The 24,460-nt window shown below is 42.7% G+C and overlaps 2 protein-coding genes across 2 annotated transcripts; one reads left to right on the top strand and one right to left on the bottom strand.

The window, feature by feature from the left end:
- Positions 1-1,758: 1,758 nt before the first annotated feature.
- Positions 1,759-14,630, bottom strand: MPHOSPH10 (M-phase phosphoprotein 10). The gene is made up of 11 exons (XM_069559018.1): positions 13,587-14,630; positions 10,656-11,343; positions 9,942-10,096; positions 9,305-9,476; positions 6,903-7,044; positions 6,051-6,118; positions 5,095-5,232; positions 4,249-4,359; positions 3,642-3,749; positions 2,382-2,612; positions 1,759-2,004 (listed from the first exon to the last, which is right to left on the bottom strand). Exons 1-11 carry the CDS (start codon positions 13,703-13,705, stop codon positions 1,855-1,857), a joined length of 2,082 nt encoding a protein of 693 aa, XP_069415119.1. The 5' UTR covers positions 13,706-14,630; the 3' UTR covers positions 1,759-1,854.
- On the top strand, positions 14,269-22,720 carry MCEE (methylmalonyl-CoA epimerase). The gene is made up of 3 exons (XM_069559027.2): positions 14,269-14,424; positions 19,690-20,024; positions 22,291-22,720. Exons 1-3 carry the CDS (start codon positions 14,373-14,375, stop codon positions 22,441-22,443), a joined length of 540 nt encoding a protein of 179 aa, XP_069415128.1. The 5' UTR covers positions 14,269-14,372; the 3' UTR covers positions 22,444-22,720.
- The last annotated feature ends 1,740 nt before the right edge of the window (positions 22,721-24,460 follow it).

Here is a 24,460-nt window from a genome sequence, read left to right as displayed (position 1 = left end):
GGAGGCCTGGCGTGCTGCGATTCATGGATTCAATGAGTTGGACCCGACTGAGCAACTGAACTGAACTGAACTGAGTGCTGATATCAGCTGGTTCTAACACCCTAAGAGACCCAAACGTAAACTTTCTGAGAATGGGGCGCCTGTCTGTGGTCCCTTACCATTGCCTACAGCAGCAGCCAGCACTGTGTGATTACTCCATAAATGTGTGCAGAATTAGTGCATGAATAAATAAAGAGAAAAGGGACGTGAACAGGGAATTCACTGACAAATTGAATGGCATTGAGTGCCAACCTCATGCCTGGTAAAGCCCTTGATGCTGTGAACAGAACAAATGCAGAAATGAGGGGGAAAAAATCCTGCCTTTGTGGCAAATACATTCTGATGAAGGAAGATAGAGGAAAAAACAAAAATATACATAAATTATAGAGAGTTTAAAAGGCAAGTACAGATTAAATGAAATTCCTGTTTTATGGCAAGATGAGAAAAGTTTAAACATGTCTTTCCCAGTTTGGGCTTCTGCATTAGTGTTGTGTGTTCTGTATCAGCATTCATCAGACCTTTTTTCTCAAGTCCTTAGGAGATAAGCTTCCTTCTCAATCATGATGGTCCATGACCCACTTCCCTCTCATGCATAAATCTAGATGTGTAAACTGTCAATGATACAGCATTTAATGTACAGATCTGTGTCTCAAAACCATATGTAATTGTGCCTTGACCTCTAACAGGTGACAGTTGTCAGAGGGGAAGAAGGCTGCCAGGAATTCCCTCTTTGGGGCAGCTTTTCCTACCAGGAAGGAGACCAAGAGTAAACCTCCCATAAATTCCCTCTCTGGGGGCATTTTATGGCTATGAAGATGGAAAGACCCCTGGCACCTGAATTTGCAAACATTATCACAAACTTATCTCCCATTTGTTCTTCTAGACCCCTACCTGCTTTTCTTTTCCCTGACAAGTTAGGTGTATAAATCTCTAACCATTTACCCAGCTGCTTCTTTTGTAATACTACAATACATGAATACTTTCTCCTGTTAATCTGTCTTCTATTGTCAGTTTAATTCACAGCCCTCAGGGACTAAACCTAAAAATCTAGACGGCTCTTTCAAGAGGTTTAGTTGTGAAGAGCAGAGAGATGAGGCAGAACTGAGGGGTTAAGTGGGGTTAAGAGTGTTGTTACTAAACAAATGCTGGAAAGGATATGGAGAAAGAGGAACCCTCCTACACTGCTCATTGCTGCTTCAGTGTCAGCTTTGTTCTCATTCTCTACTCCCAAAAGGGTGTGAGGCCCTAACAGATGAGAGACTGTCTTCGTTGGATGGGAGGTCAAGACAGGGAGCACCATAGTGGTCATGGAAGGCTCTGAGGGCCACCAGTCTGCCCTCCCGACACACTCACTTCTCTCCTAGCCATATCACCCGCCTCCTCCCACCTGAATGGGGATGGGACTCCCCAGCCTTCATAAGCCTCTGCTCACGCAACACGAGATCACTTCCCAAGGAGAAGGATGTAAGATACACGCATGGAAACCCCATTGTCCTGTGGAAGGATGGCAGGGCTGTGGGAGAAGAAAACCAAGGCCCTCTTAAGACAAGCGAGGACCTCTGCTGTGGGTAGCTGGCTGTGACAGGGAAGGGGGGAGGGGTCCAAGCCTGCAGACTGGCCCCTTCCCTGGCCAGGCCTACTGTGCGGGGTCGCTGGGAAGAGAGGTGCCCTCACACACCCAGAGGAAGGCTTGCTATTCTCAAACATCTGTAGTCTGTGTGAAGAAAAGTTCTCAAACATTTTATTATAAAACTGAACCATGACAGAATATAAGCTTACACATGTAAATAGTATTTACATTATATGCAAAATATATTACAGCTTTAATTTATGAACCGATATATCCTGGTTTTTCTTCTTTTTCTTGTCTGTTTTCTTTGCATTGCTGATTTGCATTTTCACTTGATCTTGTAGTTTAGAAAAGAATGCCTGAGATGATTTTAAGGCTTTGTCTTTACCTTCATCCTGCAATTAGAAATAACACAAAGTCATGCTGTAAGGTATTATGCTTACAGATGAACAAAACCAAATGACTACAACAGGGCATCACAGTGTAAATGTGGAAAAGAACTAGACAGAATTATGACAGCTTGCACCAATTAGAGCAGAAGTATTATACACATTTTATACGACTACACTGGTCTCACAATGTCAGGTGACCATGAGCCCCTGCACTTGAAACCCAAGGTTTAGGCTGTAACACAGCCAGTGCCCACGGCCTCTCCCCTCTCCTCCCTTCCCTTTCCCTTTGTGGGTGAGCTTGGTCACTAGACACCCAGGTCACCTAAAGTGCCATCAGCCCTGTATTCAAGCCTCCTGACAGCTCTCCTCCCCATCCTCACCTTTAGCAGAGAGGCTTTGCCCGTCTTGGTCAGCTGTTTCAGCTTCTCAGAGGCTGCTGCTTTGGTGTATCTCCCTGCCTGGTCTGGGTTATTCTTTTCAAGAAGTCTTCTCCGCTTTTCTTTCTCCTTTATTTTCAAATGCTTTTGATATTTCTTTTTCCTCCTTTCTCGTTTCTTGTCTGTAGCTGTTTTCTCAGCAGCTGTTTTTATATCTCCAGCTTTATTTTTCTCCTATTGAAAAACCACCACCAACACACTCATTAATCTAACCTAATGACTTCGGAAACTGTAAGAGAAGCAACTGCACGGACTGTGGCCCAAGTGTGAGAAGCAGCCCGAGCACACGCGGGCTCTGAGGGGCTCTGGCCACTCAGCAATGTAAGAGCTGGGAAGCGGTGTAAGACCCGGGATACACTATAAGACCTGTGACGTGCGCTCTGACGGTAACAGTTCGGTCTGCATACTGCTTCACGAAGGTGGCCTGGAGAGCATGGGTGTGAGGCTTCCCCTCTTGGAGAGGCAGGCAGACCCCATCCTAGGCTCCAGGGACCTGCCTACGGCTGCCCAGCTCTGAGCCGCTGAGGGCAGGAAATCTAGCTGGTGAAGGTCCACTTTCTCTTTTCTCCTTCACTCCAGCCCAGCCTAGGGTAGGAGGAAGAGGCTCTGAAGGGGGGGTATGGGTGGAGCAAAGCAAGTGAGCACAAAAATGGAGGGCTCTGCTGCCAGGCTGCCGGAGGGATGAGGCCCTGGCAGAAACCACCACCCCTGCGCCAGGCGAGGGTTCCCAAGTACACAAGGCAGGGGTGTCCTGTGTGTGGTATGCCCAGCTCTTCCTAGACCCACACACTCTGTTCTAGACCATGGTTCCAGGACTGATAAGCCTTACCTGGATACAGCAAAAGGGAAAAATGCTAATATCAAAGCACTGCTAAATAATATGCAATTTGTTTCAAGTCTAACATCTTAGCAAACATCTAACAACCTCAAACTTCTAATATTCAACCTGAATTATAACAAGATACTGATGCTAGATATTTGTAATCAGCATTTACAATATTTCTCAAACCTACATCTCATAATAATACCTGATTATAGCAAACTTGTATTTGAATATTCTATAATATTATTAATTTGATTATAGGTGGGAACTGCTCAGATATGTTAGAATAAACACTATAAGCTCAAAGAAAATGATGTTAAATAGAGATCTGACTATAAACGACCAATTTATAAACAGACACTTTGACACTGGCTTCTCACCTTGACCTCCTCTGGGGCCAGGAGGGCTGCGTCACTGACACTCACGGGGGCAACCTCCTCCATGGTGACAGCGGGCAGATTTGATACCACTTTAATCTCTGGAACAGGCTAGGAAAGAGACAACACATTTGATAGGAAGTAAGAAGTGGTCCTCATGTAAAACACTTAAATTGTGAACCTAAAAAAGTATAACATACTTCACGGAGATTATTAAAGATGTGAGATGCGAAGTCTGTTGGCTGAGCTAGTGCACATGAAGGATCTAACCCGACAGGTAGCAGGCAGTGACGCATGCCAGGCACAGACACCACCCACACCCCCAAGTCCATCACACAGTGAAAACACAACCAGAGACCAGACAGAGAGGAGGGTGGGAAAGGAGGAGAGCCTGTGGCTAAGACTGAGGGTCTGGCAGGGACCGCCAAGGAGATGGAAGTCAGGCTGGACCAGCTGGGGGGTCCAGATCCGTCCTGGGACCAGACATGAGCCTTCCCCATGGGAGGCCCAATGTGTGGTTCATGGTAAACCCTGCAGGTGTGCATTCTGAACCCAAACAAACAGTGAGTCTCTCATCTGTCATCTACTCCCCGAGATGTCACACACTTACTGGCTTGGGGATAAAATGGAAGTTTGAGAGTGCATCCAACTTTAAGAAGAGGGAGTCCATCATCTTCTGGATTTCTACATGCTCTGGATTTTCTTCCTCTGCTGTTTTTTGCTGAGAAAATCAGTTCAACATCATCAGACTAAAGCGGCGACACAGGACAAAACACTCAAGGCCCATGAGGGCATCACCAGTTTCTTGTCGTCAGACTTCAGCTAAAAGACACTTCCCAAGGTAAGGTCACTGTCAGAACCGAACTGCTAACATTTAGAACTTACAATTTAGTGCCCTTAATAGTTAGGCATTGTTGGCGGGAATGTAAAATGGTGCAGTCACAGTAGGAACACGTCTGCCTGTGCCTCCAGAAGTTAAACAGAGTATCACCACAGGACCTGGCAGCTCCACTTTTACATATATGCCCAAGAGAATTAAAGGAGGTACTCACTCATACACTTATTTAAGTACATATACATGTATGTCCACGGACACACTATTCACAAAAGGCAAAAACAGCCCAAATACTCATCAACTGTTGAAACTGGACCCATAAATTGTGGCACACATACAACAGAGCATTATTCAGCTGTAATAATTGCTGGAAAGTTAATAATTAGTTGTGAGAGTACCAGGGGACCAAGAGTGACTGCAAACCACCCCTAGCCAGTGATACTCCGTGGGAGCACTATAGCCCCTCTGCTCCTATAGCCACGCTGCCTCACACTACACAATGTGACCCCAGCTCAGGACTTCTGTCTCTCTCACCTCTCGAGCAGTAGGTAGAACCCACAGAACTCGTTCTCTACATCTCCTCCCTGAACGGCAATGGCTTTGCCATACTGGCCTCCTCACCTGGTTGAGTTTGATGTACTCCTGTTCGTAAATTTCAGCAAGGCTCAGTTTACTCTTTTCGTGGTCCAGTGTTAAACGCTTTTTATACTCAAATGCATCCTCTTTAGGCTTTTCTTTGCGTACGACATCATCCCAAGCCTGAAACAGGAAAGGCACATGGAACATAAATTGACAGACAAAATCTGTAACTTCTTTCTAGGGTCCCTTAGGCCTCTTCCTCTGGAATACCAATTATCATCACAGAGTAAGCAAACTGCAGCCAAAAGGAAGGCATTTTCTCAAAGCAGAGAAGGCATCACTCAAGTGTCCTTTTTTGTTTTAAATGCTGGTTACCAATTTGAATTCCACAGTTCCCCATGGTGGTTTGTCCAATAGTCAAGACAAGAGTTCAAAGGAAAAGATCCTCTGTGTATCATACCCATCCCTCAAACCATTCCTATTTTAAACATACACATCTTACAAAGTCATCTCTTGCTATACATGCCCCATACCCAAGTTTTACTCTAAGTTTACAAAATAAGATCAGTTTTTAAACAAAAACTCTTTGGTAGGTTTTACACACTTGAAAACTAGACCCTTCATATGTCACACTAGACACGGTGCCTAGACCAAGGGTCCTGGGTGTGAGCATGTCAAACCAGACCCCAGTCGCCCTCCAGAGCTTCATCCCATACCACATGAAAGGTTAGCAAGGCTGGGGGTTGCGGGGGATGGCAGGGGCTCTGGCTACTTTGCTCTCCTCAGGAAGGACACCCTTCTTTCTGGGGTGCTAGCAAGGACAGTACCTCACACAACAAAGGTCAAGGGTACCTTTGGGGTAGACTTAGGGCTTTTAAACAAAAACTTGATAGGAACAAATATTCTAGGAAAACAGAGTGTTATTCCTACTCCCAAAATATTCTATTTCTAAAAATGCCAGTGAACTCTGAATTAAGTTAAATTTCATTCTTACTGACCTGATCTCTTATCCTCTGCTTAATGATATCCTCTAGTTGGAGAGTGGTTTCCTCTGTGATCACAGGTGCTAAAGGATACAGAACGTGTATTGTTAGGTAGATAGAAATGAACCCGTGGTTTTGTGAATTCTTGGGCCACCCCACACCTCCCATATCAGAAATGGGGGGAAAGGGACACTAATGTGTGTGTTAGCTAACTTTTCTGATGTTCCCTGCAATTTGAGAACCACAAAGCTACAAAGTACACACAGTGATAAATGCTAACACTTTTAACCTGTGCACCTGGGGATGCACTCCTTTTTGCACTAAATACAATGAAAATTTGTTCTGATGTAATGGGTATAAGAAAGAATTCAATGAGATGGTCAGGGATTTTGGCTGGAGTCACAATTTAATCACTGGACAGTAACAGCTGGCACTGTAAACACATCAGCAGCAGGACTCTAATTATGGGTGACACATTAGGCATCACCAGTACAGTAGTAACTCTCTGATGGATCAGTGGCATTGTGGCTGTACGGGAGAATGTTCTAGTTCTCAAAAAATAGTAAAAGTACTCGAGACCAAAGTGTCATGATCCTGGGTACTTACTTTCAAATGATTCAGGGGGAAAAAAGCACACACACACAGCCACACATGAACAGGGGGAGAAAGCAAACATGGCCAAAGGTTAACAATCGGCAAACCCAGGAGAATGGCACACATTTGTCCACTGTACTAGTTTTCAAATTTTCTGTATGTTTGCAAGTTTTTAAAATAAAAAGTTTGGGGGAAATAAATATTACTCCAAATCTATGAAGACCACTGAAAAGGGTACGTGAACACCCATGGAAGCCCAGTGGGCACACGCACCCATGCGCACGGCGTGGTCAAAGTGCAGGGTCTCTTCCAGGAGGCTGTTCTCGGGCCGCTTCTGCGCTGTCACTTCTCCTTGAAGCTGCCAAGGTTTCTTCTCCAACAACTCTTTTTCCAAAGATGCAATTTTTTCATTCATCTGAGAAAGAGACAGGAAGAGTTACCACACATTTGGAAACAGACATACAGGTGAGTAAAAGCAACTAATATTTTTACTAGCGGGAGAGCAAGAAATGCATTGTTTCTGAAAAAATCCCGCTTTGTCTTTGCATTTTTTAAGGATGGCAATAGTGACTTCTACACCTATCCGGAGGTAGGATAAGGAGCTGTAAATGACCTCTTTTCCGCACTCATTTGAAATGTTATGTTTACTATTTACTCACTTCTCCCAGAAGCATCTGGGTGTATTTCTGGGCTCTATTCTAGTGAAACTGACCTATTTTATTTATTCACAAGCCACTATCAACTTAATTATTAGGGCATTCCAAGACTAAGTAATTTTTTATCAAAGCATCAGTATCTGATGGAGCCTGAACCTTCTGATTCCAGGCTTTCCAGGTGGCTCAGTGGTAAAGAATCCACCTGTCAGTTTCTGGGTTGAGAAGATCCCCTGGAGGAGGAAATGGTAACCCACTCCAGCATTCTTGCCTGGGAAATGCCATGAACAGAGGAGCCTGGCGGGCTGCAGTCCAGGGGGTGGCAAAAGAGTCACACACGACTGAGCACGTATATACTACCCCCTTGATCCACACCCACAATCCAAATTATCTCTAATGTCTAAAGAGGTGGCATCTATAATGACTTAATGGTGTACAAGAAGATAGCATTTTCAGTAACCATACCAAATTATTTTTCCTAATAGCTTTCTAGTTCACCTGCTTGGTTTTTCTAGTTCTCTCTCCAAATATGAAAGCTTTCATTTTGGTTTTCTCATCTCTTATTAGTGTTTTCTTTCATAGTTGCCCTGGCTGAGTAACACTTCTATAAGAATCTTAAGTAACAGTGGAAATAGTAACAGTGGTAATGGAAATAAGTCTAACTCTTGATTTTAAAGGGACGTTTCTAGAATTCTACCAGTAAGCAGGATGGCAGATTTTGGCTAGATACGCTTATGTTTCACTAAAAGTAAAAAAAAAAATTAGGAATGAATATTGAATTTTACTAAATGTCTTTTTTTTTGACACATATGGAGGTGACTACATGATTTTTCTCCTTAACCCACTGTAACAAGTATTAAGTTACATTAATAGATTTCCTAATCCTGAATCAAGAGGATGAGGCCCACATAGCTGTGGTAACGTTACTCTTTCATTGCACTATTTTGCATTTCTACATCACTATTCACAAATGAGACTGTGCGTGTTACAAGGTTACCTGTCAGGTTTGGGTATTCATGTAATCATAGTTTCACAAGAAGACAATTTGGAAGCTTCACTCTTCATATGAGGGAATTGATCAAACAGTACTAAATTATCCACTTCTTGAAGGCCAGATACAATTCCCCAGTAAACTAAAGCCACTTTATTTATTTTTTTTGTGGCAGTGTAAGAAGGGAAGGTCACTAATTCAAGGACAAATTTCTCATTTTCTTTCACTTTTTTCCCCTTAAAGACTTTCTCTTCAGGGAACAATCTGATAATTATAGGTTTAACTCAGATTCTCTTTTTAAAATAATGTTCTTGATATCCTTGATATCTTTGGTTATTTACTTATTCTCATTTCAAGCTGTGTGATATAATTTTAAGACAGTTAAATGATAAAGCACAATGTCTGGAGCCAGGCTATATCTATTATTTTCAAACAACATTTTGTTTGTCTGACAGCATGTCATAAGGAAATAATTTTTATCAACTTTGGAAAATGTGTTTGAGATGTTATTAATTAGAATTCTGGCTGCACGGCACCTCACTGCTGCTGCTAAGTCCTGTCAGTCATGTCCGACTCTGTGCGACCATATGGACTGCAGCCTACCAGGCTCCTCCATTCATGGGATTTTCCAGGCAAGAGTACTGGAGTGGGTTGCCATTGCCTTCTCCGATACAAGCAATTGAAGCGGTTACCAGGAGAGGCTCACAGGACAGCCAGTTAGGAAAAAACCTGTCTCAGGTATAAAGACAGCAAGGCCAGAGAAACAAGTTTTACACATGGGCTCCATACTGAAAGCGACAGGTGGGGAAAGGCAGCACTGAATTTTGTAAATTGGCTGCTTCCCACGTGGAAGCACTGCCACAGAGAGCAACAAGATTTTTTTTTTAAAGGATAATTAGGTGTACCATCAAAAAAAACAAGCCCCCTGCCATCCACACACACAGAAAACCAGGGCAGATTAGTTGGTAGTCTGAGTTCAACAGTCACTGTTAAACATAATTTAAAAGTCCCTTAAATTTGCTAATTATTACCTTTTCTTGTCTTTTTTCAAAAGAGGATTTGACTTCATCATAGTCTTTCTGTACATTTAAGACATTTGTATCTTCAGTGTCCTCATCATTGGGCAGAGCAAAGGTCACTCTTTTCGAGGTTTCTTTATGTTGTTTACTGTCTCCACTTTCTTCAAGGTCATCATCTTCATCCCTATGAGACCAAAACACTTATGAAAGGAAGCAAACCAGTTTTCATTAGAATATCAAAAAGAAACAAACTTAGCAGTTAAATTTCTTTTGTAGACAATGCAATTAAATACTAAGAACTTCCAGTATTTAGGTAAAATAGAACAAAGTATCCAATATCTAGAAAACAAATTATTTATCAATCTATAATACAGACTTATCTCACCTAAGTAACAACAGGGTATTTTTATTGGCACAGAAAACATATCAGAGCTCCTGGTAAGGAAGGTCTGCCTGCTACTGCCAGTCACACTGATTTGCACTAGGTCGTCTCTGACGTCCCTTCAAATTTGGAGACTTCCTCTGGCTATTCTGAGACTGTCTGACCTTAGAGTAATCCCACTTCTAAGGACAATCACATCTGATGATTAGTAGTACACAGATGACTGGGCAGCTCCAGCTTACAGCGTAAAGGACTCAAAATACTCACGTCTCAGAAATGCTTTCTTCTCCTTCTTCAGCAATCTCTTCCTCTTTATCTGAAGCCAGTTCACTCCCATCATCGTGGACACTTGCTACATCTTCATCACTTTCAACTGGATCAAAGAAATCTTTGTATTTCAGGTTTCTGGAACTTTTACCTGACTAAAACAAAAATACTTTTAAAACCTTTAATCAAGGATAGAAAAATACATTAAATCACGCATAAATGTGTATGCATACTGTATAGGGGAAGTCGGCAACAATAACACTACTACAAAACCCTAAGAACTATTAGACCACAGCAAACTGAACAGAAGCACAGATTCATTTATAACTGGTAAGACAGAGCACCACAATCTTCTCTCAAAATCTTCTAACTACAAGTAATTCCAAAACATCCCTGACTACATAAAGTATACAAATATCTTCTTTCATTCTTATTCTTAGTGCTTGGTGAAAATCCATGTTTGAGGGAAAATTCTGAATCTCTGTAACATGTATGACTGTGATTCTGAAGCTACAAAGGAGTGTTTCATGATAAGGAAATGATGGCTTTGCTTTAATTTCTCCAGTCCCTTTCTTTTTTTAAAAAAAAACTGATCTAAATATTTCACTGATCCTCTGGTGAATTTTGAAGTCTTTTAACCCTCTTCTGGAGAAACAGAACCCCATCTCATGTGATGAAGCAGAAAGAACACTCTGTCCTCTCCCCAAACTTTACCTTAAGATCCTGGCCTCCAAACAGTCCTCCTTCATCTTCATCGGAATCCACATCTTCAAAAAAATCAATATCATCTTCCTCTTGGTCATCTCTGTGTTCCTCTTCCTTTTCCATGTTTTCTAAAAAGGTCTCCATCTCAGAGAGCTTGAAGAATTTATCATCTACTATGGACTTTTCTGTTGGTTTCCTAGGCACTCTGCTTTGCACCTTGCTCTGACGTTCCAGTTTGCTGATATCAAAATCAAGATCAGAGTCCTCATCGCTGAAATCTAGGCTTTTCCTCAGATCCAATTTGCTTGAGTTTTTGGCTCTCTCATCTGCTTCAGGATCATCAGCACTCAGGTCTGACACTTCCTCTTCCTCCACCTCCTCCTCTAAATCTTGTTCCAGGTCCTCCTGGCCAGCAGCCTCCAGCTCCATCACATCTTCTTCACACTCCTGCTCTTCACTCTCTGGGAGAAGACTGATGTCTTCATCTTCAATGGTTTCACTAACTGTACTCTGGAAGTGCTGTAAAATTGGTTCATTTTGTAGTTCCAATTGTTGCCAAATCTGCTCATCATCGAAATTATTTATCATCAATTTTTCTAAAGGACTCCCATGTTTCCTGTCATTCTCTAGTACTTTATTAAAATCATAAAGTACTTTTGTTAAAGAAGTAAACTTTGATGCCAGTTCACCTTGAATGCTGTTAAGAGGCAGGGAGAAGGAGTTAAATGAGATTTATGAGATTTATAGTTATAGTTAACAAGTTCACAGCACTCAGAAATGAAAGGAAAAAAAAGGCCCAACTCTTGCGCAAAATCAAAATTTTTAAAAGTTGAAGTACTGCTTTAAATATATTAATTTCAGTGATTCAGTATTTTTGATTATACGCCATTAAGTTATTAGAAGCTAATGGCCAAGAATGTTCCACTGCCGTACAATATATCCTTGTTGCTCATCTAGTTTACACATGGTAGTTGGTATCTCTTAATCCCACAGTCCTATTTCATCCTCTGCCCTGGCCCCCCACCCCCAGCAACACTTTTTTGGTTATGTATATTTGTGAGTCTGTTTCTGTTCTACTATATACATTCATCTATATTTCTTTTAAAATTCCACACGTAAATGATAACATACAGCAATTGTCTTTCTATGACTGACTGCAACAGGCATAATATTCTCTAGGTCCTTCCAGGCTGCGGCACATAGCACAATGAAATCTCCATTTTAAGTATAGATTCTGGCCCCCAAGAGTGTACTGTCTTGCCCAAGAGTTACATTAGTATATAAAAGGTGACAACCCAGTATCTCTGAATCTGCTAGATTTCAGGCAGGGAACCCATTACAAACCTCTTTGCCTAAAGATAAAGAGTGAATCTTCTGGATGAGGAAATGGCAACCCACTCCAGTGTTCTTGCCTGGAGTCCCATGGACAGAGAAGCCTGGCGGGTTACAGTCCATAGCGTTACAAAAGAGTCAGGCATGACTGAGCATGGATGGAGTGTATCTTAGCCTTAAATTCTCAACTCTGCTATATCACAGGCCTCTCCATTTAGTCAGTCCACCTGCTGTGGCAAAAGTGGTCATAGAATAGCTGTGATACCTGAGCTGATACCTATCTATAAGATCACAGTCTGACAAAAAATCTGGAGACACATATTTCAGGCAGAAGAAACAGCAAGAACAAACTTCCTAAGACAGAAATGAGGCTGGTGATTCTGAGGAGCAGAAAGGCCAGCTTGGCTTGAGTGTGGTGAAGGAGGCAGAAGAGAAGGTTAGAGAGCTGGGTGGGAGCCAGATCATGCAGGCCTCAGAGATAAGAGGCTGTCATTTTCATAAGGGAAGGTTTTGGGTACTTCCCTGGTGGTCCACTTGCTAAGACTCCACACTTCCAATGTACAGGGCCTGGGTTTGATCCCTGGTCAGGGAATTAATCCCACATGCAGCAACTAGGAATTCACATGTAGCAACTAAAGATCCCGAGTGCTGCAACTAAGACCTGGTGCAGCCAAATAAATCACTAAATATTAAAAGTAAATAAATGAAACAGTACAAATATTTTAAAATCTTAAAAAAAAATTAAGGCTTTAAAGCAGAGAAGCAAAATGACCTGACTTATGCTTGGAGAGATGGCCTGCCAAGAAGAAGGAATGACATGAAGGTGATCAGGAGACTGAAGCAGACAAAGGATGCACAACTGTGCTGGGATCAGAGCTGCAGAAATGGTGACAAATAATCAAATTCAGAATATGGTTTGGAGATGTAACTGACAAGATTTGCTAACGAACTGGATGTAGAATCGAGAAAAAGGAAGACACTGAGGAAGTGGCTTGGTTTGCGTCTGAAAAACTGTAAAGATACAATGTGATATGGAAGGCAGGTGGAAAGGATGGGGAAAGGATCTCAGGGAGGGCAGAGGATAGGAAGCAAACACAGCAACAGTTTATTTTGGACAGACTGAATCTAAGATGCTGAGTGTACGGCTTTAGTTGACTGTGAGCCTGGAGTTCAAGGGAAAGGTCGGGCGTGAAATACAAGATCTCTATACGTCTTCGAACAAAAACACCAAGAGCTTGTGCTGGGAAGAGATTAAAGACAATTCTAATTTTCAAGAGGCTCAGTCGTGGGGTGGATAGATAAGCAACTTAGTACTTTCAATAAAGTCTGATGATGAGTAAGTAAGCACTGGGTGCTGTGGGATCAGATGTGAAAAAGAGCACGCCACCAGGTGCGTCTGTGCGAAGGATGAGGGCATGAAGACCTCGAGACTGTAATAACCCAGGTTAGTTTGAGTTCAGCAGCACAGAACTGGGAGACCCACAGAACACAGCTCTTAACTATCTAAAGAAGTGTGACAGGCCAGGACAGCGCAAACTTGCCGGGAGCCCGCAGCCCGCGCTCACGCGAGTCCTGCGCCACACCAGAGCCCGAGATCTGGGCACTTACGTGAGGAAGCACTCTGGGCTGTCGGTGGCTTTACCGACCTCCTTCAGGCACCGCTCCAGAGTCCGCCGACGCCAGGCTGGCCGGGCCATGGCTGACTGCCGCTCGGGACAGTGCCGCATGCAAAGGAAGTGAGCTACCGCCCGGAAACCAGGCCTCAAAGATTCGCCCCCGCGCGACTGAAGCCAGGAAACGAAGGTTCCGCGGCGCACAGGTTCCGGATCCACCTCCAGCCTCAGCCAATGACGGCCCGAGAACTTTAACCCGTTTTGCGCATGGGGGTGGGGCTGGAAACCGAAAGTAGCCTTTGGTCAGCTCGATGAAACGTCTCCAAACTTTTTGCTTTGTATTCCCGAGGGGCCCACAGGAGGTGTCGAGTCCTCCTAAAGTTTCTGCTTTAGATGCACTCTAGGTGACTTCAGTACGTTGTGCTGTAAAACAGAGGGCCTGCTCCCCCTCACACACACAAACGCTGCACACTTGCCAGACCCCAGCCTCTTCTGCCCCGCCCCTCGGAGTTTTTGTTCGGCTCTTAGCCTCGTCTGTCCCGCCCCTGCGGGCTCTTGCCCCGCCCCTAGTCTCGTCTGCTCCGCCCTTTCAGTCTCCCGCCCCGCCCCTAGCCAGGTTGTCCCGCCCCTCCGGGCTCTCACCCCGCCCCTAGCCCCGTTTGCTCCGCCCTTTCGGCCTCTCGCACCGCCCCTAACACGATTGTCCCGCCCCTAACACGATTGTCCCGCCCCGTGCGGCACAGTCGCCCCTCCCACGGAACTGCAAGTCTGGAAACAGCTGATGCTTCCCAAAATGGCACGAGTGCTGAAGGTGGCGGCCGCGAGCGCCGCAGGTGAATACTCCGGGATCGGGGCTGTCCGAGGGGTGGGACCCGCGGGAAGGGAGGCCGGGGCGTGAAGAGGCCGCGTGTGGTCAGCACACTTGAGTCTGCTACGGTCTGCTCCCGAGGCGCGTTCCTTGGCTGCTGTCAGAGCCCTTAGAGCTTCCCAGGGACTCCTCGGGTTAGCCTGGGGATTTCCTTCTGTGTTTGCGTCTGACGGTCAGCAATTCTCTGTGTGGCCCTGGAGGCGGGGTCGTCCGGCTAAGGGGCAGCCAGGCCGAGCCAGACCCAAATATGGTAAATGGCAGAGGGACAGTGAGAGACGGGGGAGGAACCAGAAGAAGCACTGAAAACGCAGGCTGAACTCCGGCCCACTCTGGAAGGTCAGTTGTGTAAAGAATATGGAAGCTGTGTGTCTTCTTCCCACGTACTCTAAGATATTCATGGTCTTGTATAAAGCCAGGGAAGAAAGCAGCAGACGGATGTGGAAGGTTTCTTGAGTTCTCTACACCACCATTAAAAAAGAAGCAAAACCCCTCAAGTTCTCTGACATCCCAGTTCATCTACTTTCTCCTCTTTCTTTTTTCTTCATCCTTCATCAGGGGTAACTATTTCTCTTAATCTGAAATTCCCTGATAAGAACGAGTTGCCAAGTGGTGATATCTCAGAGTTACTCCTGAACATTCGTGACAAATACTTAAGCTGAGCACCTTCAAAAAGTGTTCAAAGGCATGAACCCTAAATAATGTTAGTTTTTTCTCCTAGAAAATGCTGTCTTGAAACTTACAGTTGAAGTCCTTTAAAGTCCTCTCTCTAACTGAACAAGTACTTTATTGATCACTGTTTTTGGCTCCCAGGTGGCTCAGTGGTGAAGAATCTGCCTGCCAAGCAGGAGTCACAGGTTCCATCCCTGGGTTCGGAAGATCCCTTGGAGAAGGAAAGGGCAACCCACCCCAGTATTTTTGCCTGGAGAATTCCATGGACAGAGGAGCCTGGCAGGCTACAGTCTATGGGGTTGCAAAGAGTCAGACATGACTTACTTAGCGTCTAAACAACAACAACATAGTCTTTCTTACAGTCAGAAAATGTCTTATACATCTATCATTGCAAGTCACCAAATCTAAGTGATGGGCCCTATACAAAGTGCACCGTAATAGTTGTAACTGTCTCAGCCCTGGATCAGTTTAAAGAGGTGATATATACATGAAAAAATACTCACAAAACAGTCATCTCATCTCGTAGAAAGCTATTTCTTAGAAAATAGATATTATTCATAGGATTTACCCTAAAGATATTAAAAACTGAGAATCAAAGAATGGTAAAGAAGGACTTCCCTGGTGGTCCAGTGGTTAAGTCTTCATGCTCCCAATGCAGGGGTCATGAGTTTGAGTCCTAGTTGGGGAACTAGCATCCCACATGCCATACAGCTCAGCTAAAAAAAAAAAGGTACATAATGTTAGTAGAATGGGAAAATTAAACATCATGGTTGAACAACATCAACTTTGTTGTCAGACAGACCTGGACTTGAGACCCAGCTTTGCCACTCATTGTGACCTGGAAGAAAATCAGACCAGTTTTTTTTTTTCCCCCTCTAAGTGGGAAGATTATTAAAGTACTCCCTTGAACTATGACTATTCTCTCTAATTTATGGCCATCAAAACTAATAGGCAGAGCTGGACCACCTCACGGTGCACTCCCGTTTCAGAATTTGTGATCACAGTTTGCATAAGCAAGATTGTGTGGTAGTATTGTTGCATAACTCTAATGTTAAGATAACTTGTAGGTCTTTATTGGGAGAAAGGTCAAATCAGTGAGGTGTTACACCATGGGATCTGTCCTCCATGGGTGAAAGATCCCAGCGGTGTGGAGAAGGTGTAGAGACTGGGCCGTTTCTGCAGTCTGACCGATGATTTTCTTGGTTGTTAGCATTTTTAAAATTCACTGTGCCCTTCATGTGGCTTCTTGGTCTCCACAGAACCCTGCTTGCCACTGAACCAGCAGTCACTGTGTGTCATTAACAGTAAGAATGGCCAAATTTATTGTTTGCCAGTTATATATGTCTTGCACTGTAGTAGTATATTTTTTTACATCAAATACCTAATTTTTACAAGAAACTAGCAAGGCAGATATTTAGCGGGTAGGACCAGTATTTCTTTTTTAATTAAAATAAAATAGAAGAGAAAACATTAGAACACATCCCATCTAGTAAGGATTAGGTATTCTTTTTATGAAATTTGCTTTAAATGGTATATTTATGTGTGTACTGGCTTGGAGCACAATTAAATTTCATGGTGATACACTGAGTCCAAAGAACTGGAGTCGCCAAGGAGAACACAAGCACCAGTTGGGACAGTGTGTGGAGAAGACACAGCAAGATGACATCAATAGTGGATGTCTGTCCCCCACGGCCAGCGGGTCTATCTCCCTATGGCTAGGGCAGGACACTTTGCCTGTACACGCTCCCCTTTGCCACAGTGCCACAGTGCAAGGAACCTTGTCCCCTCCCTGCGGAGGACAGGTGTGACAGTCACGCTTTAAGCAGGTACAAAGGAGCAGTCATGGATCCTGAGTGAGGGAGAGGCCCCACAAGGTGATAAGAGTGACTCAGGCTGTGGGCTCTGTGTCACTTGGTGAAGTGTTCCAGGCCCAGGCCCCTCCCCCTGCGGCTGAGGAGACTGCCTTCCCGACTAGGAAGACCGTACAGTCCTCAATCAAATCAAATGGTGCCACTTTAATTTCCCTGTTAATCAAAAATTTTAGTAAAGGGAAATTATTAATAATTTTAGGTTAGCCGAAGCTCTGTGATACTAGGTACTATTTAAAGTGTTTTTCATTAAAAACTAACAACCCTTTGTTTAAGTTATGTGTTCTTGGGATTTCCCTGGTGGTCCAGTGGCTAAGACTCCAAGCTTCCAATGCAAAGAGCCCAGGTTTGAACCATGGTCTGAGAACTAGATCCCACATGCTGCAACTACGAAAGGTCCCGCATGCTGTAACTAAGACCTGGCTCAGCCTAGTAAATAAAAATAAAATATGTGTTCTTCAATTTGCTATTTCATACTTGTTTATTAAGTGATGTAGTTTTGCAAGATTATATTTAGACCTCATACTTATATGTGATTTTCATTCTTGGGGGAAGTCCAGTTCTTAAAGTCCAGTGTTTTGGGAAGAACACATTGCAGGCTGCTTCTGTTTCCAGTTGCAAAGTTTCTTCACATTTAGAGGCATTTCTGCTTCTAGTCTTTCAAAATTATAAAAAGAACAATTAAACTTGCCGGGAGCCAGTGTGAGGAATCCCGCCTGTGACAAGGTCATGAGGAAGGAAGCTGACATACGCAAGGCGTGCTCAGACTTCAGGGACCCCTCTGGAAATTCCTAAGCATGTACCCCAACAAAAATCTGCCGGCTTTTGTGCTCTGCTTTTCCACTCTTCTGACATTTTCTGGAAAAAGTCAATTCAGGGCTTTAGTCTTCTGCATTTGAAAGAGTGTTTCAATCCAAAAAACCCTCTGATGGCTTTCTAGCCTGCCTGCAGGACTCGTACAGCTGCGCGTGTGATTGTTTGAGGCCTCCTGACCGCAGGAGGCACAGGAAGCTTAAAACATCCTAGGAATGTAGGAGCTTCCGAGGAGTCAAAATCTTTTTAGGACTGATTAAAGGTTTCATTTGTTGAGTCAATATTTGCTGCCAAAATTTCACATCCTTTAGTTGTAGATATAGTTAGAATAACAAGTAGTAGACCTTGTATTAGCAACATTAGATCTTTGAGTTAAGTACCTTCTTTGTTATATCCCACTGCACCTTTGTTCTATAGAGATGTAACTTTAATGTTAATGCTTTAAGGAGATGTAGATTAAAGAAAAACACTTCAGGGGAAACAAGATTAACATTCATTAAGGAAGAGAGCCAAAAAGTGTTAACAAGCCTCTTGGCCAGAAGATAATGTAAATCACCTGAGACCTTTTGTATACCAAATGATGTATAGAAAGAGCCTGAGCTGCGAACGCTACATAATCTTGTGTTACCCATTGATCTCTGTGTTTTATCAAAAGTATAAAAGGCCTTCTGAACAATAAAGGATGGGGCCAGCTTCTGGGGCCGGGGGCCAGCTTCTTGGACCAGCTTCTCTAACTAGTCTCCCGGCCTGGTTTCTTGGCACTCTGGCTCCCCCCGTGTCTCTCTCTCTCTTTCTTCTCCTCTCTCTTTCCCTCTCTCTGCTCTTTACTTTAATTTCGGGTTGAATTTCCACCTGGAGCGCGGAGGCTCACCAGGTCTACTTACTTGCCCCGGCTGTTAAGACCCGCGAGAAAGGGAGCTTAAGGCGAGGCACCCTTAGATATTCAAGCGGGCGCCGGTGGCCCAACGTAGATGGTGCAAATTCCTTGTCTGGAATTTTATTGGCCTTCCGCGTAAACCAAGCTATTCAGCCCTCTTCCTCCACTTAATCTTCTTACTACACTATAGTTTCTTAATCTAATCTTTCATTAATAAATAAACAAGTCTTTCCACACCGACGCCGTCCACCCTTCGAATTCCCTGGATCCACCGGGGCTGGACCCCGGCATAAACTCACTCAGAGAAAGTTCTCATAGGTTTAAGTACCCTCTTGATCTTTGCCTGTTTTTTCCCCTAATGAGATATTTTCTTTAGTTGATAATCATCCAAATAAAGTACACATTAAAAGGTACTTATAGTTATGACTTTCATTAACTTACTACAGAATATAAGACAAAAAAATTGGTTGTAGGTAGAGAAGAAAATTCCTTGCTCGCATCATTAAATGCATGTCATTTCACTGTCACATTCAAACTTATGCTTTATGAAATACAGAGAGTAATGAATGATTCTTTGTGATGTGCAGCTTTCCTTTAAGTGTTATTGATAAATATGTTAGTATGAAAAATGTCATCCTTTGTCCTGAATCTAAAAAGCACAGAAGGGAATTCCCTGGTGGTCCAGTGGTTAGGACTCTCTGCTTTCACTGCCAAGAGTGTGAGTTCAGTCCCCAGTCAGGGATCTAAGATCCCAAAAGCCGCATGGTGCAGCCAAAAACAAAGCAACAGCAAATAAAAAGTTCAGAATTAGCCTTTTAATTCCAGACAGTTATTTCAGAGCAGGATGAATAATTCTGATGTGTGTTTTTCATTTATCTCCTCTGATTTAATTTCCCTAATTAAAAAGAATGAGTAAATAATTTTTACATGTATTTTTAAAAATTAATTTTAGAAAGACATCAGTTCTCAGAAGAGGGATGTCAATGGCAGTTCAATTTTTCAGGGCTTTTCCTCAGACTTCGGACTCCAGTTTCAACAGTAAGAACTTCCGCGTCGCTGTCCTCGCATCCAGGGGCTGGCCCTGTATGGAACCTGGGTCGACTCAACCATGTTGCAATCGCAGTGCCAGACTTGGAAACGGCCAGAGCATTTTATAAAAATGTTCTGGGGGCCGAGGTGGGTGAGCCAGTCCCTCTTCCAGAGCATGGAGTGTCCGTCGTTTTTGTCAACCTGGGAAACACCAAGATGGAGCTGTTGCATCCACTGGGAAGTGACAGTCCAATTGCAGGATTCCTAAAGAAAAACAAGGCTGGAGGGATGCACCATGTCTGCATTGAGGTATTTAGTTACTTTAATCCTTGGTGGTGTAAATTTCTCTTTTACAATATCTTTTATGTTTTTTAAATTTCTTCAATTTGGTTTGATCTCCTTGCAGTCCATGGGACTCTCAAGAGTCTTTTCCAGCATCCAAGTTCGAAAGCATCAATTCTTCAGCATTTAGCCTTCTTTATGGTCCAACTCTCATGTCTGTACATGAGTACTGGAAAAAATCATAGTAATATTGGTCCTCTTCAAAGATGGATCTATAGATATAGTCTCTTTCCCTCTAGAAGACTGCAAATCATAATGAAAATATGTCTCACTGAAGTTTGGATTTAACTGTCAGTATCTGCTGAAGTTGGCCAAAGCAGATTTGCGTTTTTGCTATGGTATTTACTGATCATGTGCACCTTCTGTGCAGTAGGAATACACTGTTTTCCTTTTCACAAGGCAATTAGAAGAAGCAAGTGACAAGACTTTATAAAGTAAGAATTTCCATATAGATGCTAAGTATTATAATTATTTTCTGTCTTTAAAGTTTTAGTAACTTGACCCTTATTACAAAGGCAATACATTTTCAGTTACCAACTGTGATTTCTCACATCTTCTTAGTTGCATCTGCTAACAATTTCTGGGAAAAAAAAAATGTTAGACAAGAATAGTCTCTTTAGAGAGGCTTTATCCATAAATGTTCATGTTTTGAAAACTTGTTTTTGGAATATCAGCAGTATTAATTATGCTTTGATTTACATTATTTTGGTAGGATAGGTCCCTTGATTTTAAAAAAATGACATAATTAATAGCTAGGCTCCACTCTCAGTCCAGGAAAGAGGGGGTTTGGATTCCAGCGTGAACACAAGTATTTATTCAGTTCACATTGCAAACATATTAGAGAACCTACTGCGTATCCTCTACTGAGTGCTTGTGTTCAGAAAGAATGTAATCTGTTTAAAGAAATTATAGTTTATTTTTAGTAACATTTGGTATCCTCATTCATGTTCAACCAGTTAAAGGCAGTATGTAATCCTTGGCTCTTTGAAAATAAGTGTGTATAAATGTGAACATTTGTTAAGTCTATATTTGGATACATGGATGTTATCCTCTCTGGGTTTTTTTTTTTTTTTAATTGTTTGTGAAGCTATTAGATCATTAAACTCCAGGGTGATAGGACTGCCTCGGAATGTAGGGGTTCTTACTATCCCTTTCTATCCACTTACTGGGTTCCCAGTCTAGGAGGATGACTTTCCAAGACAGGTACGTGTTAAGTTGCTCTATTGTGTCTGACTCTTTGTGACCCTATGGACTGTAGTCCTCCAGGACCCTCTGTCCATGACCTTCTCCAGGCAAGAATGCTGGAGTAGGTTGTCATGTCCTCCTCCAGGGGATCTTCCTGACGCAAGGATCAAACCTGTGTCTCTTATGTCTCCTGCATTGGCAGGTGGGTTCTTTTTACTAAAACCACCTGAAAAGCCCTCAGAAATGAGAAAAATCACTCTTGCATCAAGTATTTAGAGACATATTTGCTCCTTTCTAGACTACCAATAAATATGAAGAAAATAGAAATGGCTTAGAAGAGAGTTGCAAAATTATACATGTCTGGATTTTTCAAGAATGGTGAACGATATTTTGGTGACAGTTTAATAGTGATTTTCATGTATATGAAGTTCTGATCTCAAAAGTAATAACCAGTGATTTCCTTAGTAGTCCAACGGTTAAGAATCCCCCTTCCAGTGCAAGGGGCGCAGGTTTGATCCCTGGTCGTGGGACTAAGATCCCACATGTCATACTGCGTGGCCAAAATAAAAGTAATAACCAGACAGTTAGGCAGATGGGAGGTTTGGAGATCAGGGAGGCACTCATATCTGTTGAGTACCTTTTACAAACTGTGCTCAGAGCTTCTCATCTGTTATCTCATTTTGAATTCTTAGCTATATATATGGTGGACCTCATCTCTCTCTTGTAAATGAGGAAGCCAAGACTCTTAGGAAAAATAACCTGTGAAGAATCATCAATAGTGCTGCAACAAGAATATGCTATGAAGTGAAGCAGACATCATTTAGGTCCTAAGGAGAAATGTTTACTAATGGAGAAAATGCTTAAGCACTGTGGTTGCTCACCTAGGAAAATTTAGCAAACTCTTATTTTTGTGATGGTAAAAGAATGGTTCTGCCCAATGGCAGAGGAGTTAGACACACGTTTGCAAAGTTTCTTCTATGTCTTAAGATACTATAGATTGGTATTTTTATGATCTCAAATGTGTTCTTGTTTATTTCCTTTTCTCGAGGTGGATAATATAAATGTGGCTGTGATGGATTTGAAAGAAAAGAAGATTCGTATTTTAAGTGAAGAGGCCAAAATAGGAGCACATGGAAAACCAGTGATCTTTCTGCATCCTGGTGACTGTGGTGGAGTCCTTGTGGAATTGGAGCAAGCCTGATGAATAATTCACAAGAAACTGATCATCCTGAAAAAGCCTTATCACAGGATGCTTCAACATCGAGTCCTTCACTGCTTCTGTCACTTAGAAGTCAGAACTAAATTACGGAAAGAGATTTTTAAAATTATATGTGTGTATATACATGTATACACACACAAAATATTTGCTGATTATGTTGGATTCTTTTTTCTTGATTTGCAGAAAACTTTGACTACTGAATACTTATGGAATACTATTAAAGTCATATTCATAGAAATAAATTATTCCTGTTCTGAAATGGGGTTGAGTACAGTGTGTCTGCTGTGTGGAAAGGGGGGCAGGATAGAGGCAGAGAGGACACCTGACAGCCACATGGCTATATATCTGGGACAAAGGGCTTCCTAAGGATGCTATAGAGAATTTTTTTAGAGCAAACTGTTTAAGGGAAAAAGAGTGTTGAGCTCAGAATTTTGTTCTTCTGTAGCAGTGCATGTTCACAAGCTCTTTATTTTGGGGGCTAGTGCTAGATTATAAACAGGAAGTTTTGTGGCAAACTTGGTGCCTAATCTAGTGGGTACATAGATAGGTGATTTTTTTTTAGTCAGTAGACACAGAAAATTGGAAATATCAAAGAAATATTTCATCCAAAGATGGGCACAGTAAAGGACAGAAGTGATAATGACCTAATAGAAGCAGAAGAGATCAAGAAGAGATAGAAAGAATACCCTGAAGAACTGTACAAAAAAGATCTTAATGACCCCCTATAACCACAATGGTGTAGTCTCTCACTCAGAGCCAGTCATCCTGGATTGTGAAGGCAACAAGTGGGCCTTAGGAAGCACTAAGCACTTTATTTTTAGCCAATAAAGCTTAGTGGAGGGGATGAAATTCCAGCAGAGTTGTTTAGAATCCTAAAAGATGCTATTAAAGTACTGCACTCAAAATATTACCAAGTTTGGAAAACCCAGCAGTGGCCACAGGATTGGAAAAGGTCAATCCTCATCCCAGTCCCCAAGAAGGTCAGCACTAAAGAATGTTCAAAAACCACCCAACAATTGTACTCATCTCCCGGCTTCCCTGGTGGCTCAAAGGATAAAGCATCTGCCTGCAATGCAGGAGACCTGGGTTCGATCCCTGGGTTGGAAAGATCACCTGGATAAGGAAATGGCCACCCACTCCAGTATTCTTGCCTGGAGAATCCCATGGACACAGGAGCCTGGTGGGCTACAGTCCACAGGGTCGCAAAGAGTTGGACACGACTGAACAACTTCACACACACCCATGCTAGTGAGGTTATGCTCAAAACCCTCCAAACTAGGCTTCAGCATTATGTGAAGAACTTCCAGATATTCAAGCTGGATTTAGAAAAGGCAGAGAAACCCGAGATCAAATTGCCAACATTCGCTGGATCATAGAGAAAGCAAGGGAATTCCAGAAAAACGTCTACTTACGTTTCATTGACTATGCTAAAGCCTTTGACTATGTGGATCACAACATACTGTGGAAAACTCTTATTTAAAGAGATGGAAATACCAGACTATCTAACCTGTCTCCACATACAGAGAAACCTGTATGCGGGTTAAGAGCCAACCGTTAAAACCTTGGATGAAACAACTGACTGGTTCAGGACTGAGAAAGGAGTACGGCAAGGCTATTTTTGTTGTCACCCTGTTTATTTAACTTATATGCAGAGCACATCATGAGAAATGTCAGGTTGGATGAGTTATAAGCTGAAATAAAGATTGCCAGGAGAAATTTCAACAACTTCCGATATGTAGATGATACCACTCTAATGGCAGGAAGTGAAGAAGAACTTAAGACCCTCCTGATGAGGGCAAAGGAGGACAGTGAAAAAGCCGGCTTAAAATTTAACATTAAAAACACTAAGACCATGGTATCCAGTCCCATCACGTCATGGCAAGTAGAAGGGGAAAAGGTGGAAGCAGTGACAGATTTCCTCTTGTTGGGCTCTGAAATCTCTGTGGATGGTGACTGCAGCCATGAAATTAGAAGACTGTTGCTTCTTGGCAGGAAAGCG

Source organism: Ovis canadensis, chromosome 18 (assembly GCF_042477335.2).
Source record: "Ovis canadensis isolate MfBH-ARS-UI-01 breed Bighorn chromosome 18, ARS-UI_OviCan_v2, whole genome shotgun sequence".
NCBI classification, from domain to species: domain Eukaryota; kingdom Metazoa; phylum Chordata; class Mammalia; order Artiodactyla; family Bovidae; genus Ovis; species Ovis canadensis.
The sequence above is the reverse complement of the archived record's forward strand: the minus strand, read 5'-3'. Positions and strand labels throughout refer to the sequence as shown.